The sequence below is a fragment of the Hyalella azteca genome, unplaced genomic scaffold (genome assembly GCF_000764305.2).
Source record: "Hyalella azteca isolate HAZT.00-mixed unplaced genomic scaffold, Hazt_2.0.2 contig1311, whole genome shotgun sequence".
Taxonomy (NCBI): Eukaryota; Metazoa; Arthropoda; class Malacostraca; order Amphipoda; family Hyalellidae; genus Hyalella; species Hyalella azteca.
The window spans coordinates 192,508-210,991 of NW_025931632.1; the positions used below are offsets into that span (position 1 = coordinate 192,508).

An 18,484-nucleotide genomic window follows, 5' to 3' on the forward strand; every position below is an offset into this window, starting at 1 on the left:
AAGTAGTTTTGCAATGCTGGGAAGTAGAAGAGCCGGCTCTCGCGACAAAATTTGGCAACAACTATCAAGCACGTGTTCGGTCACCCTTTGAAAATTTCACCCAGATCCCACAGTGCGGTGGAGTATATCCCCTCTGTAGTCAACCGAAGCTTTTTTTTCTTTCGTTTCAGATTTGTGGGAGCCTCTGAAAACTTGTCTAATGTGGCCCCACGACAGGGTTTTAAGTTATATTTGCCTAAGTAATTTCTTCACGTGCTGCATTTTGGACTTCACAGTTACTCTTAATCAGTACGCAACCCTGCCTAACTCCAGCTCCCTGCCTATCTCAAGATCTTCCTATTCTTAGCACCTGTTGGAGAGAACACGCCACGGCAGAGCTGTGAAACACGGCAGAGCCACAGAACACGGTAAAGCCAAGAAACACGGCAAAGCCGTGAAACACGGCAAAGCCGAGAAACACGGCAAAGCCGAGAAACACGGCAAAGACGTGAAACACAACAAATCTGTGAACACGGCAGAGCTGCAAAAGATGGCAGAGCTGCGGAACACTGTCCAGTCGCGAAACATGGCAGAGCTGCACAAGATAATCTGTAAAAAGATCATTATTCATGAAACTAAGGGTTTCATAACTTAGCTACATGTCTATAAATTCCCAAAACATGAGTTTCCCACATTGATCTATACATACACAAGGACCTCCTCAGAGAGGTGGCCCAACAACCAGTTCAGACTGTGCATCCTAGTGCCAAAGAAGTTTAAGTCCAACTTAGTAATTGCATAATTAATGACAATGGTGCCCCCACCTGGGATGACTAGGAAGGGGAGAGGAGGATGCCCGAAATGAAAGCAGAGCCCCTCCCCCCCTCCATGAAGGCCATCACCAGGTAATGCACACAATTTAATATGAACCAAGAAAGCAATTTAGCACCAAAATGCATACCCAAACTATTCATACACACCAGTGGGTGTCTGGGTGACCCAACAATAGGTGTCCCCAGGTTAGCTTTTACTCAAGGCATGCCCTACACTTTGCCTCATACGAGAGTCACAGCACTAGCTCAGTCCAACTGAAGGTCCAGCCTGGAGCTTCTTGATGCCAGACAGGCCATTAACTAACTTTACATTTATAAACTGGGGCAAAAGGACTCCCTTATGGGCCGGGCTCTGATGGAGAAAAGGGAACAGCATTATTTACGTAGAGGCAAACAAAGGCACTCCTTACATAAGGCAGTCCTTACAGGAGATTGGGCTGCATAGAGTGCCCCCGGTTGCACCCCAGACAGCACTCAGAAAGGTGCATTGGGAGAAATTTATTTAACTGTAATGTTAGTCCCACAGATTGTTAGTAAGACTATGCATATTAATAGGAATTAGCTGTGAAGTTGGTTAGAAATTAGGCAACAACAACAATAATAATAACAATAATAATAGTTAGCACGTTAGTGTTGCAAACATGATTACAGAGATTTTAGTTTATTAGTTGTGTTAAGGTATGTAGCAACAGCTTCTACAATTGCATTTTGAGTTTCTAGAGGGAAGGGGCCTCCTCCAAGCAAGTTTCTAAGAGAGAGATTTACATTTAGTACAGATAGCGAATTATTAAGTGTTCCGAGCATCTCTGTGGAGCGAACAGTGGAGGAGCATATGTTCGATTGTTTCAGACTCAGCTCTGCAGGAGCAGCGAGGGCTGTCTAGCAAGTTGAAACGCGCCATATGGGCATTGACACCCGCATGTCCAAGACGTAATTTGGCCAGTGCAGTCTCAGTGCCTCTGTTCTTATTTGCTGCCCATGGCCAGAGGCCAACCTTACATTTCACTTTGGTTAGGACGAGGCCCCTTCCTGTGGCTTGGGCATTCCCAAGCCAAGTTTGCTGCCAGTAATAATAAGCTGTGTCATGCAGACATCTTACCAGTTCCTGCATGTACTTTGGGGTAATTGTACGATACCAGAGTGCATGTGCTTCACATGCTGCGTGATCAGCAGCCTCGTTGCCCGCAATTCCACGATGACCAGGCACAAACTGCAGTTTTATTCTGTGAGAGGGGTTCAGAGTAATTAGTTCTTCTTGTATTAGAAAAACCAAATGTACAAGCACTTGTGGCTTCCTATTCTCGATTAAGTTTAGGGCACTCAGGGAGTCTGAGAAAATCACAAGACGTTCTGCATCTCTTAGGTTATTTTCTGCCCAGTGGAGTGCCTCATGAATGGCAAAGAGCTCAGATTCAATTACATGAATCTCAGGTCGCAGTTTCCAGTTGAGAACCACACCCCTAGCAGGAATCACCACAGCAGCTGAGGTTGAGGCCACTGGGTATTGCACATGTGAGCCATCAGTGTAGGCAGCAGTGAATCCAGCAAACTTGGTCTGGAGAAGATCTCTGAAGATCTGGATTGCATTACTGGAAGAAAGAGAGGTTACTGGGGTCATTGAGAAACTGGTATAAATACAGTCTCTGGTGTTGAACCAGGGTGGAAGAGGGGAGATAAGTGAGTATCTGCGAGGAAGGGGGACAGGAAGGCGTAACTTGGTGAACGCATTCCTGGCATTAAGAGTAAAGGGTGGCAGGAAGGAGCGAGAGCATGGAGAGGGCTGAATTTGATGAACTGGTTGGAAGATATCCACCATTATGGAGCGTAATGGCAGCTACATGATATGGTAATAATATTTACACAATAGCTCCAGGCGGTGGATGGAAAGTGGGGGAACATGGGCCTCGACTTCCATGGACGAGATTGGGGTTGTTTTACGACATCCTATAGCAAGGCGGAGGCAAGTGTTTTGTATAACGTTCAACTTTGATAAAAGGGTAGGTGAGGCACATGCATAAAGTGGAGCAGCATAATCTAGTCGACTAAGTATTAGGATTTTGTATAGTTTTATCAGTAGTGTGCGGTCAGCACCCCATTCTCTGTGAGAGATGGATCTGAGTAGGTTTATAATAGGGAGACAGGAAATCTTCAGTGCTTCAATTTGAGGGCCCCATCGCAGCCTGGGTGCATCCAGGACAGCCCCGAGATACTTATACCTAGGAACTGTCTCAATCGGCTGACCATTGATGTGTAAAGGCTGGGGGACCACTTGTTTATTTGTGAAAAACATACATTTAGTTTTCAAAGGGTTCAATTATAGTCCCCACTGTTGCGACCAGGTACAGAAAGCAGAGAGCTGCGTCTGTACTCTGGCTGTGGCTAGGACAATGTCAGCATCAGAGGAGAAGAAGGCTATGTCATCTGCATACTCGGCGCAGCGCACACCTGGTACGGAGGGTATGTCGCTCATTACAACATTAAAGAGTGTAGGTGATAAGATGGCACCTTGAGGAACACCCGCCTTGATCCCATGCAATACAGAGTATTCTCTTTCAAAAAATACCTTGAAGGATCTGCCTGTCAAGTAATCCCTGAGCCAGCGCAACATCCTTCCCTGGACCCTACACCTGCTCAGTTTATACAGGAGGCCGATGTGCCATACGGTATCGAATGCATTGCTAAAATTGCAAATAACAACAAGTACAGACTTGCTCCTAAGGCTGTCTCTGATAGCAGTGTCCAGTCTTGTCACCTGGTCAATAGCAGATAAGCGAGATCTAAAGCCTCCCTGGCTGGCCCTAAAAGAGTGGTTTTGCTCAAGGAAGAAATTTAGTTGTCTATTTACCAGCCTCTCCATCAGATTGGCTACACAGGACAACAGGGATATGGGGTGGTAGGAGTTTGTAGAGGTTAAAGCCTTGTTGGGCTTAGAGATGGGTATGATTAGTGCTGTCTTCCACTCATGTGGGACTGTCCCTGAAGTAAAGCTTTCATTGAATATTTTCAGCAACCATGTTTTATATTCAGGAGGGAGAAGAGAAAGGTGTTTGTTGTGTATACAGTCCAGACCTGGGGAGAAATTTTTAAGGGAGCTTAGACAAGTTTCTAGCTCATACAATGTAAATGGAGCATTGAGGGGAGTTTGGAGGTCAGTACTCAAAGCAAGAGCCAGGGGAAGGACAACAAAATTAGGATAAGGAGTTGGAGTTGGGGAGGAGAGAACCTGCTCAAAATGATCTGCCAGGGCAGCCACCTTGGAAATAGGGTCAGAACGGATCAAATTAGGCATCACAAATGGCTGTGATTTGCGAGTGAAAGGATTCTGCAATTTCCTTACCCGATTCCACAGTATGGCAGTTGGAGTGTCAGAGGTTATAGTGTTGCAGAAATTTCTCCATGAGGCCTTCCTTGCCATTTTCACCTCCCACCTGACTTTGGCCTGACAACGTTTAAAGTTAATCAGGTTTTCCTGTGATGGCTGAGAAATGAGTAGTTTCTTTGCTGCTCTACTAGACCGAACAGCATCATCACAGGCCTGCGTCCACCAAACCTTATTGTACTTAGGTGTGACATATTCTTTGGTTTGTGGGAATGCCCTAGTGCTAGCCAAGACTATATTACTTGCAATTTTCTGAGCGGCTTCAGCAAGGTTGGGCGAGACGTCAGTGCTAGCCTGAGGCAGGGCAGAGTACCAATCTGCCCAAGATCCAGCATCAAACTGCCAAGCAGGTCGGCGCCTGAACCGAGTGGAGGTAGGCTCCACTCCAACAGAGGTGATGACTGGATAGTGATTGCTGCCCATATCAGAGCCGGTATAGATGGAGGAAAGTGGTTGCAGATTTGTTGAAATTATGGTCAGATCAAGGGTGGAGACGGAGTTGAGGTAGACATTAAAATATGTGGGAAGGTCAGGAGGTGTGAGCAGAGCCAGCATTGGATACTGGAACAAGAGGTCCATTAAGTTCCTACCAGTACAGTGTTTGGTGCCTTTGTTGGCTCCCATAGGGGGTGATGAGCATTGAAATCTCCCACAACAATGGCTGAAGGCCCCAGTTGTTGAAAATAGTGCTGAAGTTCATTAAGAGTGATTGGTTGGTTAGGGTTATAAATATTCAGGATGGAAAGAGAGGAATTGTTCTTCAGAAAGACCTTTATGCCTTGGACTTCCAGGGCACCCCCAGGGAAAGGTTGAATAGCCAGGTCAAGGAATGTGATGTCACTCCAAATAAGAACAGCAAGACCGCCCCCAGCCTGTGGAGCTCCTCTGTGTTTGTAAATTGCACTATAATTAATGAAGTTAGGTTCATAGTTCTGTGTGAGCCAGGTTTCAGACAGGCAGATAACATGGGGTTTGCTGGTGTAAATATGCAATTTGAAGTTGCTAAGCTTATTACTAATGCTGTGACAATTCCACTGTAAAATCTTCAGTTCTTGGACGGAGGACATTTTTTGGATGAGTTTGCTTTATTTTTAGTTCCCAGTAAGCTGACATCTGTGCTTTGATGATTGCTCTTGCCTTTGCTTGGTCCCTGGTTACCTCCAGGTTTAGAAGGTTGATGGGATGCCCTGGCAGTACATTTGCCAATAATCAGAGATGGCTCAGGAAAATCTATGATCATTTCTGCATCCACTACCGTGGGAATTGTCCCCTCATCACGATCACTGGAAGAGCCCTGGGCCAGTCTGATGCTGGGATCAGGTTTGCGAACAACCCCCGCACTCATAGGAACATCAGTGCATATAATATCTGGACAGGCTAGGCTGACATGGTTCAAGGTTTCCTTGGTTAGGTCAGTGACAGTTTTAACAATATCTAAGTTGTCTGAGTGTTTGTAGAGAGAAATGATTTTGCACATAAGTTCAATAAATTTGTTTATAGTTATGCCCTGCATGGTGAGAGGGGTAAGATCATCCCGAGTCTGAGTACCAGTGCTTACTACTTGGATGGCTTGATGATGTTGTGACTTGACTTTTTGAGCCCAGGTTTTGGGCTCACTAGAGGCAGCAGAGGACAGAGCAGATTGTGACATATATCTGTTGGATGTTTTAGTAGATATTGTGTGAGGACCATGATTATTTTCTGAATGTTGCAGTTGGAAAACCTTAAGGCCATCCTTATAAGAAATTCCTTCCTTAGCTCTGATTTTTTCAACTATCTGTGCTTCTTTCATAACTTTGCACCCTCCATAGCTTGCTGTGTGCTCACTGCCACAGTTACAACAATGAGGAAAACCCTGAGTTGTGCAGTCTTTGATACTGTGGGCACCTCCGCACTTAACACAACGTGGAGCACTCCTACAGCTTATAGCACTGTGTCCAAATCTCTGACATTTGAAGCACTGCCAGGGTTTAGCAGTGTACGGGTTTACCTGGAAGCGCTGGTAGCCTAGCTTGATAGAAGGGGGCAGAGTGTTTGTATTGAAAGTTACTTTAAACATAGAGGTATTGATCTTCTCTTTACCTTTTGTATTCTTTCCACAGAGGCACCAGTATAGCCAGCCAAATCCAAAGCTTCAGTAAGTTCCTCGTTTGAGATATCCTCTCCCATGGGTCCAATGACTCCAACAGACTTGGAGTGATTGGCTGGCACACGACACTTTACAATCCAGGAACCAAGTTGTGTGGTGCTTAGCAAAGCAGACATTTCTATACCAGGCTTATCTTCCAAGGTAATAACCAGAATCTTTCGTCCTAAATTTTTACTAAACTTAGCAATTCCAGCCTGGCCAAAAGGAGACTCAGCTAAGGCCTTGCTGAGGGCTAAGTCATTTGAAAAAAACTTTTCAACTGGGCGAGCATCAGCCACTGGTTCGATAACGATAATTTTCCCAAAGGAATCAGAGGATAGACTATGGCCTTTTCCAAGTCTCTGGGCAGGAGTTAAGATCTCATCTTCAGAATTTTCCGAGCCAAGAGAGATCACAAGGGTGATTGCCAGCAGGAAAACCTCCAAAGTCATTCTTTCTGGAGAAACCAGTCCCTCCACCAGTGGCAGTGGCAGCTGGCCTTCCAAAAGCAGAGCCTGGAATAGTTGAGGATGCATCTAATGATGGTGAGCCAGGTGTTTCTGGGACAAATACATGATCCTCTGATCTATTTCCCATGGGTAAAGGCGACCCAACTAGTTCAGGCAAAGAAGGAGAGTTGCTGCCTTCATCTGAAGACAGGCTACTCTCCTTCTGCCTCATTCTCGTAGTTGACAATGTCGTGCTATTGATTAATTCTTAGGTTTCTCAGAGTTCAAAACCACAGTAATCTCAAGTTTCAAAATTGAAATCAGATATGTAGGCTTAGGGACTTACTAACGTCCGTCGTCGATCGCAGCTCTGAACCATCCGCCACGAAACCAAGTTCCGGCAGTCAAAATACGATTAGCCTACTCGATTAGCAGCAGTAAGCACTGTTACTGCCACAATCAACCAAAGCTCTCTTTTTTTTAGTTATTCTTATAAGAGCACTGGAAACTAGTCCATAAAGCCCCTTGCCTAAACTGGCTTTAATTGATACCTAACAGTCTAACAGCTCTGAAAGTGAAAATCTGAAACAAAGAGAGAACACACACAGGGAAAAAAACCAAGACAAATAATAAGGATAAAATGGATATAATTAATAAAATAAATATTAAGTTTAAAAACCAGATATGTAGGCTTACTGGCTTAGGAACTTACTAACGTCCGTCGTCGATCGCAGCTCGAACCGGAATCCCTTTCTCTGCCTTGTAGTTGGCATTCTACAAAATTACCATATATTCCAATTATATTTCACGGAAAGTACAAGAATCGGCAACAGGCCATGGGCCTATTTCTTTAGTGTCGACACTTCTATTTTGTGACTTGCATATATTTGGTTAGCTTTATTTAATTTTACGGTAAAAATATAAAAAATCATAAGAGGATCAATAAAATGCTTAATAATATTGCCAGTCCTTATTTTTCTTTGTATCTTGTATAAAGGTGTAATCTATTTCTTAAAAGCATTGCCATCCATGTTTTAGAAGAAATTGTAAACAGTTACCCCCATATGATCCCCCAGTGCAACAAAGGTTGTGAACTCACTATGAAACCTGTGTGGGCATGGCATCATTGTGCAACAACTTTTTTAGTTCTGTGGAAGTGATGAATTATATTTCAAGATGTTGGGGGTCAGCCCCTCTAAAGGTCAACGGTCCGGGCCGGTATAGTACCAGCACGTGAAGCCAAGTAAAACAAACTCAGGGAACAAACGGAGAAATTATTTATATTTATAAATTAAATAAAAATAATATTTTCAATATCAAATATTCATGAATATTTATTATAATTAGTTAATATTTAATATTAATATTAATTAATGATATTATTATTATTAGTAAACTTTATTTGTTTATTCAATTTAATATCATATTTTTAAGCTCAATTATGGTGCCCAGGTGCCAAAACCATGAAACTGAATTTATTCCATCCAATTCTGCCTTTATGTTAAGTTACATATATAATATAGCATTCATATCTATCAGTTGCACTCATTTGCCTCACCCACCTGCAGTCAGAGTCTCAACCAAAATGTTTTATTCTAGTTAGAATAGAATATAGTTAGCCTACAACATGAGCCTCTAATGGTTAATGAATCTTTAAAATTGGCTCATAGGAAGCCAAGAAATGATAGTTTTTCCAAAAAAAGTGACAGAAGTTGGTCCATTTTTAAAGTGAAATTAAAAAAGAAAAAAAAAATCATAGCTTCTTCACTTTTTGACCTACTCCACTCATACTTATATGATATTTCCTAACTTTTTCTCTTTTCAGTGGTGTAATTTTCATTACAATCAAAGGAAAATTTTTTGTACACATACCTACCTTTAGGGCCATGACTAGAGCTTTACCGCCATTTCCCAAACGGCGATATTCCCGCCAGATTAATTACCTCCTTTTAATTTAATTGTTAACAAAAGTGCACATTCAGGCTGTTAGTTGCCAAATGTATAAAAAATTGTCACGGCGCCAATGGCGGAGCTGCAAGATTTCAGGAACAAGTAGGAAAATTCCAATCCTGCTCCTGCACAAAAAAAGAGTTAGATTGTATTGCGCCAACTGCGCAGAACCCACTGCGCAGAGAGTGGATGGATATTGCAAGATCTTTGGCAATGCTTCAGTAGCAAAATTTACACCTTCAGAAGATCTTGACAACACATTTAGATTGAAATTCTTGCATTTAATATATTTGTCAGTCTTCAGCCAACTATTTAGAAAAAAGTAAGGTTTCAGGTACATTGGATGGATCAGGATGCAGTGAAGCTTGTCCGGAAATCAGTTGCAATGAGTTATAGCCAAAATATCCTACGCACATGTAGGTAAACAACAACAAGTTTACAATTGCGTAGTTGCGGTCACATTAGAGGCAGAGCGGTCAGACTGCATTATTGCATGTTCAGTTGACACTTGCTGTACAATCGGACTGATTTTAGGGTAAAATTAGTTATTTGGATTTTGGGGTAACACGTGCATGCAACCTTGTAAATAAGTTTGTGGCTTGTAAATAGTTTTTCATTACTCAGCGTAAATGGCTTTTCATTAAAAATTACCCAGCGACGCATCTTGAAAATGGTTGGCGTCTTGGGTCTTGGCAACATTTTGGGCTTAAAAACCCATATATTGGCAGCTGCTTCCACCCTCCGCACCCTGGCAGGTTGGCGCAGAACAATTACTTAAAAAAGTCATTAGGCAAGGGAAAATTCCACATAAACATACATCATCAGATCATCCTGAGTGTGGGAGTGCTGGGCCTTGCTGCAGCCGTGACACACGCGCTTATCTAGGAAAACAGAGAGATTTTGAGCACGTCATACGGTCATAATTAGTTAGTCATCACGGTCAATGGCTGAATGCACTCTCTATATATCTTGAATTATCCGTAGTAAATTATTATAACAAATCAGCTTAAGCGTCTTTGAGCTTTGTTTACATTAGCCCTCAACCGTCACCTGATTATGTTTACAAGCCACCCACTAACCCGGCCCGCGTTATTTTTTTTTTCGTTTCAGATTTGTGGGAGCCTCTGAAAACTTGTCCAATGTGGCCCCACGACAGGGTTTCGAGTTATATTTGCCTAAGTGATTTCTTCACGTGGTACATTTTGGACTTCACAGTTACTCTTACTCAGTACGCAACCCTGCGTAACTCCAGCTCCCTGCCTATCTCAAGATCTTCCTATTCTTAGCACCTGTTGGAGAGAACACGCCACGGCGGAGCCGTGGAACACGGCAGAGCCGTGGACCACGGCGAAGCCGAGAAACACGGCAAAGCCGTGAAACATGGCAAATCCGTGAACACGGCAGAGCCGCAAAACACGGCAGAGCTGCGGAGCACTGTCCAGTTGCAAAACATGGCGGAGCCGCGCAAGATCATCTGTAAAAAGATCATTGTTCCTGAAACTAAGGGTTTCATAACTTAGCTACATGTCAATAAATTCCCAAAACATGGGTTTCCCACATTGATCTATACATACATAAGAGCCTCCTCAGAGAGGTAGCCCAACAACCAGTTCAGACTGTGCATCCTAGTGCCAAAGAAGTTTAAGTCTGCCTTAGTAATTGCATAATTAATGACAATGGTGCCCCCACCTGGGAATGAGGCTGGGATGACAAGGAAGGGGAAAGCAGGATGCCCAAAACAAAAGCAGAGCCCCTCCCCCTCCCCACAAAGGCCATCACCAGGTAATGCACACTAATTTAATATGAATCAAGAAAGCAATTTAGCACCAAAATGCAAACCGGAACTATATTCATACACACCAGTGGGTGACCCAACAATAGGTGTCCCCACCTGCAACTCTCGTCAGGACTTCTGGCCTGCAATGCTGTTGCAGTTTTGCGAGTCTCCAGCCACGGGTGAGGTGAACTCGTCACCTTCTTGGTGCAACTACATAATTTAATGGGAAATTAAAGCTGGTGTTTTCTGATTTTTAATAATCAAAGTAAGAACAAAGGATACATAGTTCATTGCAAAGGATCAATTGATATAATTCTGGCACTGCTTGAATTGTCTATAAATTAGTAATAACTGAGAAAGGGTTTATGAGAAAATTCGAGCATTGAAAGGAAACATGGAATAACTAAGAAGTTGAATATTTCTGAGGAACATGGATGGATTATTGGTTTGCTGAAGCTGTTACAAAAATATGTTATAATAACCATCAAGAGAAAATGTACCTGCAATACAAAGAAAAAGATCTAAGGAACACCAGGCAAGCAGACCTAAAAATACTGTCCTTTAAATGCTCAATATTTTAAGGCGTGTATTTTTATCAGTATACAATAAGGCATGCATCAGTATTATCAGCATACAATATTTTGTTTCAATTGTATGGAACCAAAACAAAGGAATCAGTCCCTAAGCAGCAAAATTAGGAATAAATTTATACCAAATGATGTACCAGTATTATCCGTACACATAATTTTGTTTCAAAATGTTTTTTGTAAGGAACTGAAACAAATGATTCAGTCCTTGAGTAGAAAATTAGGAATCAGTTGATACCAATTCATGAACAAAAACATTTCTGGAAATAAGACATTTAAAAATATAAAATCACTCATCTTCGATTCTATGACTTTACGTTTAGACTTGTTTATTATCAACAAATCTTATTCAGTTAAATCTGCCCACAAGAATGTAAAACAAATGTTGACACCAACGAATGATGAAATTCAATGAACCAAAAACATTACAAGTTTTGCACAGTCACAAAATTACTGGTAAAGTCAATCACTTGTACAACAATACAAAAGTGTATTCTGGTATCAGAAAACCAACAGCAAAGTTAGTAACCATCAGTCTGTAAACCTGGGGGTAACTGCAACACATTTACCCTCAGGAGCATGACTGCCACTATCACAACACTGACGGCTTCCAGCCCCTCATGAAGTCTTTAAGAAAAATGGATGCTGATATTCCAATGAACAGCATTCAAGCCCCAACAAGTGAGAGGCTTTGTTGTTCTCTTCCATACCCACGCTGTTCTGAACGCCTGCCACCTTTGAGGGACATTGAACAGCTGTGCCCCTCTTCCTTCATGGCAGTGGGTGTCTTGGGTTAGGTACTCTACATAGCTTGGTCCTGTTGTCTCAAAAGATCAAATGTTATGCACTTGATTCCTGTGTCTAGCTCCCTCCATCCACATGCATCTTCACACTTGGGTCACTGAAATGGTTTCTGATGGAGCCTGGAGATTATATGCTGTTCAAATATGCATTTTTGGTACATGTATCATCACACTCAGAGGTGCATTAGAGGGGCTTTTTCTGTAGAATGCATCTGGAGAAAATGTTTTTTCAAAGCCTGTTTTGTGATGCAAGCATAATTGCACTCACTGCATTGAATAGGTTTTACTGCTGAATGTTTATAAAGAATATGAGTTTTCAAATCCTTTTTTGTTTTGCAAGCATAATCACACTTAGGGCATTGAATTGATTTTACTGCTGAATGTTTATAAAGAATATGACTTTTTAAGTTCCCTTTTATTATACAAGCAAAATCACACTCAGAGCATTTAAAAGGTTTTACTGTTGAATGCTTGGACAGGAAATGATATCCCAAGTTCTTTTTTGTGGTGCAAGCATAATCACACTTGGAGCAATGAAAAGTGTTTTCAGTTGAATGTTTGTGTAGAAAGTGACTTTTCAAGCCTTTTTTTGTGGTGCAAGTATACTCACACTTAGAACACTGGAAAGGTTTTTCTGTTGAATGCTTTGAAAGGAAGTGACATTCCAAGCCTGCTTTTGTGATGCAAGCAAAATCACACTCAGAGCATTGAAAAGGTTTTACTGTTGAATGCTTGGAAAGGAAATGATATTCCAAGTTCTTTTTCATGGTGCAAGCATAATCACACTTGGAACACTGGAAAGGTTTTTCTGTTGAATGTTTGTATAGAAAGTGCTTTTTCAAGTTTCCTTTTATGGTGCAAGCATAATCACACTTTGAACACTGGAAAGGTTTTTCTGTTGAATGCTTTGAAAGGAAGTGACATTCCAAACGCGCTTTTGTGATGCAAGCAAAATCACACTCAGAGCATTGAAAAGGTTTTACTGTTGAATGCTTGGAAAGGAAATGATATTCCAAGTTCTTTTTTATGGTGCAAGCATAATCACACTTGGAACACTGGAAAGGTTTTTCTGTTGAATGTTTATAAAGAATATGACTATCCAAGTTCCCTTTCCTGTTGCAAGCATAATCACACTCAGAGCAGAGAAACTTCTTCATTGATGAACGTTTAGAAAGGCAATGCTTGTGCAACATTTCCTTGCAACCACCAATGATTTACCCCTGGAGTTTTTCTGTGCATTTCTCTGAGGATGATGCAAGAGAATATGTTGTTTGAGATCAGCATCAGTAGCACATGATTTCAAACAGAATTGGCATTGGTGTTCACTTCTTCTCAAATGATTTGAGTTGATATGCTCTTGTAGTGATTTTCTAGTGGTACATGATTGTTCACAGTCAGGGAATTGAAATGATTTTTCTATCAAATGCTCAGCATTAATGTGCGGCAGTAGTCCACTCCCTGAACTAAATGTGTATTTAGAGCAGTGGGCGGGTCCTGAAGCAGGATGTTCTACATCAATGCGCTGCTGCAGTTGGCCTCCACCTGCAGGCACCAATCCACGCTGGGAACACCCAAGCCTGATGTGTTGCTTCGAGCTGGACGCTCCAGAACCGTCAGCGCCACCAGCAGCCTCTCGTGATGCCGGTGCTGACCCACCTTTGCCATGCTTATGATAAAAATATAGATTAAGGATTACTCAGCATCATTATTATTTCACATTATGTTAGATACATTAATTTTTCAAAATTTTTATGCTGATTAGTAGTAGAGCTATGGTTTTTATGATTAAAATAATCTCACATAATAACAGCCAAATTAAAATGCTGACTTTCAAGTTTGACTCTCATTGAAATCCCTGATTTGCCAAAACAAACATTATAAATTGTGACAAATATTTTAATCATTTGGAAATTTTCACCCAGTCTGATCTGGATTACTCAGCATCATCAAACCTGGAAATCTCAATAATCAAATCAACAGTCACCCTCTTAACACCTCACATGACCCAGTACCTCTACCATCCTCATGTACTAATTAATAACCTATTGCTTCCACTCGAACACTACCTAAAACTCCTCAGCCTAACCTTTGATGCCATGTTCACTTCTCCTGCCCACCATAAAACCACAACAGAAAAGTCACAAAACTTAATATTAACTTAAAATTATAAAAATATAAATATGATATAATAAAAATATTAACTATAAAATATAAATATAATCGATGAATTTAGAATTTGTATTTTGCTATTCTAATGCTCAATATTAATTCTCAATTTCTGTGTCCTTATTGATGGTAGTTCATGGCACATGAAGTAGGACTTACTCTGCTATATATAATATGGATATGTAATATTATCACAAGCAGACCATGGACAACTTCAAGATGAAAGAACTACAGTTAGCAGCCCAAACAATTCATCCTTGTCCTAAGTGGTGTTGTGTTGATAATAATGAACACCAAAAAGATGAGAAAAAGGTAATTACCTGGTAAATTTTCCATAAATGTGTTTCCAGATTCAAGAGAGTGATAATGTTACATTGAATGTAACAGATTCAAGCTCATTTCCTCCTCTTTCTACACTGCATAAACTAGATGTCTAGTTCAAGGATTTGGTCCTTGCTTATGGGAAATCAAAGGTATTGCCATCTATTTCTGAAGATCAAAAATAATCGAATTTTACTTGCAGGATTAAAAATGTACAAGGAAAATGTTCCAGTTTCACTAAAAGTATTTATTAGATTGACCTGGAGAATAGGGCAAAATATTAGGAATTTGGAAGATTTGGGAAGTTCTCTCGAAAATTCATTGGGTAGTGTAAATTATGAAAAGCTGAAATTACAATATTCACCTGATTTAACAACAGAGCAGAAATGTTCTGTGAGGAGTTTGGGTGGGCGTCATGAGCCTCAACTTGAGCTTCTGTCTTGCACGGCACACAAGAGGAGAGTGCAGGTGCAGGGCTGAGATGTGCAGTTGAACAAGCCTGGGGGATGTGGAGGACAATATTGATGTGGCTGCAGTCATGTGTGTACTTTATGAAGAATGATATAATATACAACTCCTCATAGACTTGCCTGCAAGTTCCTAACCTCTTAACAGTACATGAATATGGTAGCATCACAAATTATTGGCTATAAAATGTTTTCTCAAATTGATGCTTCATAATGCAAATATTTCACTTGCCTCTTTTCGAATTAAAATGGACTTTTAAACATATTCACAATTTCAGAAGCAAGTGCACATTTTTAGTAAGTTCTGGTTAAATCAAATTAGAATTTACAAATTTTGAAGAAAAGCTTTATTTTATTTTATTGACATTGCATCACTAGGGTTAAAAACTCATATCAATTGACATGAATGTTATCCAGTATTATTCTTAGCAATTCTCTGCTCTTTTCTTAACCATTCATGGACGAGCATGGGAGAAGTATTTCAAAAAGAAAATTATTTGGACAGTTTTCCATTTTAATCATATTTCCATTTTTAATCATATGCATTCCATTTTTAATCACATACAGACAACTACAGGAAAAAAGTGAATTTAGATTTAAAATAAAAAATTTAATGTAAGTAATTAAAAATAAAATTTTCCATAACTTTAAACAAATTATCAAATCAAGATGAGAGAGCTTCATACATAATTATTATTTTTTTATGTTTTAGACTAAATACTGGGTTATGATCTCGTGATGCCTAATTTGAATATTCGATTACAGAAATAGCATTCTGCCAATTTTTACCAGGAAAATCTGTGCAGGCACTTCAAATTATTTGCTAAACATTTGCATTTTAGCTCCATCTACCTCATTTCCATATATGAATGGCTCTTTTTTGATGGATACTTCTCCAGTTTCATCCTCTGGCTCCTCTTTGATGGAAACATCTTCAGTTTCATCCTCAGGCTCCTCTTTGATGAAGATAGCAGGAATTTCGAGAGCTGATGGAGGATCAGCCTTTTCTAAGGCTGGAAAATAAGTACCACATTAATGTACTGGTAACACAAGGCTATGGAGCAAGATACCGTCAAACGGGGTAAAAAGGGATGGTTTTGAGCGTTTTTGTTAATAACTTCTTACCATGAAACATTTCAGAAACAAGTTTAGGCTCATTTTATAGCTCTTTGCGAGGGCTATCGAATGGCATCTTCCAATAATTTCATATGCTACTCGTAAGGTGCCAGACGCAAAATAAAACCATCCCAATTTACCCCTGGGAACGGGGTAATCCAGGACACTTGCAATATAAGTTAATTTTAAAACGTTTGAAGCATGCAGAGTGTACTCATCCATTACTAACAGTACTTTGAAGTCCTCCTCTTTCATTGTAGATGATGTAGATGTAAAATAAATGACATTTTCTGTGATTTTGACATGTTTTTCCTTTATTGATATGATATTACCATATTCATTAATTACCGTATTATTAATGTGATATTACTGTATCCATGGACATGCCATTGAGCATTGACAACTTCCTTGTCCACTGCAAGCTTCATATCAGCAGCCATGTAGCCTTTCTTCTGTATCTGTAAGCTTACAGGATGGTTTGTAACTTTGCACAATTTTAATTGAGTCAAGTGATTTCACTATAACAAAAAATATTGTGAAAAACATACCTGAAACCAAAAATAATGTTGTAGTGACAACCATCACATGTTTTGGGGAAAAATTCATAGTTTAGGTCAATTACTTTTCATTCTATGATGCCCGGTGCACAATTCTATATATAGCATTCTATGTACAATTTTGTAATGACTGATGATGCACTAATTTTTTGATAAGTGAATTTTTTTTGCTTAGTGAGGTAAATGTAATCAAAATTCTTTGTTGTTAATCTTTTTTTTTTTTTTTTAACTGGAGCCTTTGCTAACTGAGGTTCAACTGTAAATGCATTTTAAGGATGTCCCAAATTACCCCAGGGGGTGTCCCTTTTTACCCCGTCGCACAGAAATGGCTGCCATTTTTTTGGAATGAGATAGGCAAATTCTGTCAATTACGTTTTCAAGCCGACACCTGGGTGCAACTTTTATGCAAGTAAAATTTTTTAATACGGCGAATATTTTTTTTGCTCCAGACCTTAGCAGAGGTACTTTTCCAAAATGGCACTTTTCACACTTTTTTCAGCGATTTTTTAGAGATAGCAAATGTTTGATTTCTCGACTAGCTTTATACATAATAGATAGTAAAAATGTTGAAGTTTACGTCACTATTTTTAGTTTTGCAATGTTTTGATTAGTTTAGCTGCTACAACATTTCTAAGAAATGTGGGACGCGCGTCCCGATTTACCCCGCCCGTCCCCTTTTACCCCATTTGACGGTATCTCGCAGTATATATAATGTTCACTAAATTAATGATTCATATGAGTATTAGACAAAAAAGTTAAAAGGGGCTGACCTCTAACAATATTACTCAGATGAGTTAGACTTATGAGGTGGCATATTCCCACACAATGTTATCAAATTTTGCATTGAATTTCTCAAGAAATAAATACAAATAAGAACTAAGTCTGATAAACTGACATAACCTCAGTTCCTGCTCTGCATAGTAACAATTGATTAGTGAGGCACATGGAATATGGCTCACCTTCAGACTTTACTTTGCTGCCACCAGGAGACGCTTGAGTAAGGCTCTGCTCTGGGTAACTCCCCTTGGGGCAGGTTTGGTCGCAGAAGGCAGCAATTTCCTGCCGGAATTCAAATCCTGCTGAGCGTAGAGCATAAGCAGTGCGACGGCTTTGCAATTCTGCTTGATACGCTTCTCCATCTAAACGAGCGTTGGCATGCCTTTCACAATCACGCGCCTGGCGAGAAGACCTCACTTCTTCTTCCGCACGAGCAGCAGCGTGTCGCTCTCTATCACGCGCCTGGCGAGAAACCCTCTCTTCTTCCGTCTCAACCGCACAAGCAGCAGCCATATGCTCTTTATGTTTAGCCAAGCGCTCTGCACGCTGGCTTTCTGCCTCAGATTCAATCATTTTTTGGCGCTTAGTAAGTCGTTCTGACTTACATTGTTCCATTTCCTGCGAGCGCTTCTCCTGATACTTCTGTCTTGCCTTCTCTAGCCGTCACTTCTTTTGAGTGGCCGTTTCCTTCACCATTTTCGAAAGTTATACTCACCAATATATAAATATAAAATGTTCACTGTAATAGAACATAAAAAGAAATGTGAAAATGACTACAGTAGATTGTCACTGTCCTATCAAATGAACTATTCACTTCACTTCTCTCACTCTAAACTAGCTAAACAAACTTTCACTTCACACTCACGATTTAATTTTACGAAACTTTTCTTTCTTTGCATTCGTTGTGTGTTTTTAGGGGCGCACGTCCTCAAATTTTAAATGTCCGTCACACGTGCAAGAATTAACCGTGTTTGTTAGAGGGAATGTCACTGCTTTAGAGGGAATGGCGCTGCGATCAATTAAGGGAAAACAAACTTCCACTTCGAAAATTAATTTGTTTATAATAGTGATATATACGCCTCGAAATATGCAACAAATTATTGATTATTGTATTGTCATCGGGAGCTGAGCTTCCCTAAAAGTTTCAGAGCGCTAGCTAGCGGGAAAGTTGGTGAAATATCGATTGCAAGATTTG

At 40.4% G+C, this 18,484-nt stretch overlaps 1 protein-coding gene across 1 annotated transcript; it reads right to left on the reverse strand.

Moving 5' to 3' along the window:
• Positions 1-3,126: 3,126 nt before the first annotated feature.
• On the reverse strand, positions 3,127-18,023 carry LOC125178435. The gene is made up of 4 exons (XM_047882154.1): positions 17,472-18,023; positions 15,692-15,852; positions 14,850-14,871; positions 3,127-3,257 (listed from the first exon to the last, which is right to left on the reverse strand). The coding sequence occupies exons 1-4, from the start codon at positions 17,902-17,904 to the stop codon at positions 3,127-3,129; spliced, it is 747 nt and encodes a 248-aa protein (XP_047738110.1). The 5' UTR covers positions 17,905-18,023.
• Between the last annotated feature and the right edge of the window lie 461 nt (positions 18,024-18,484).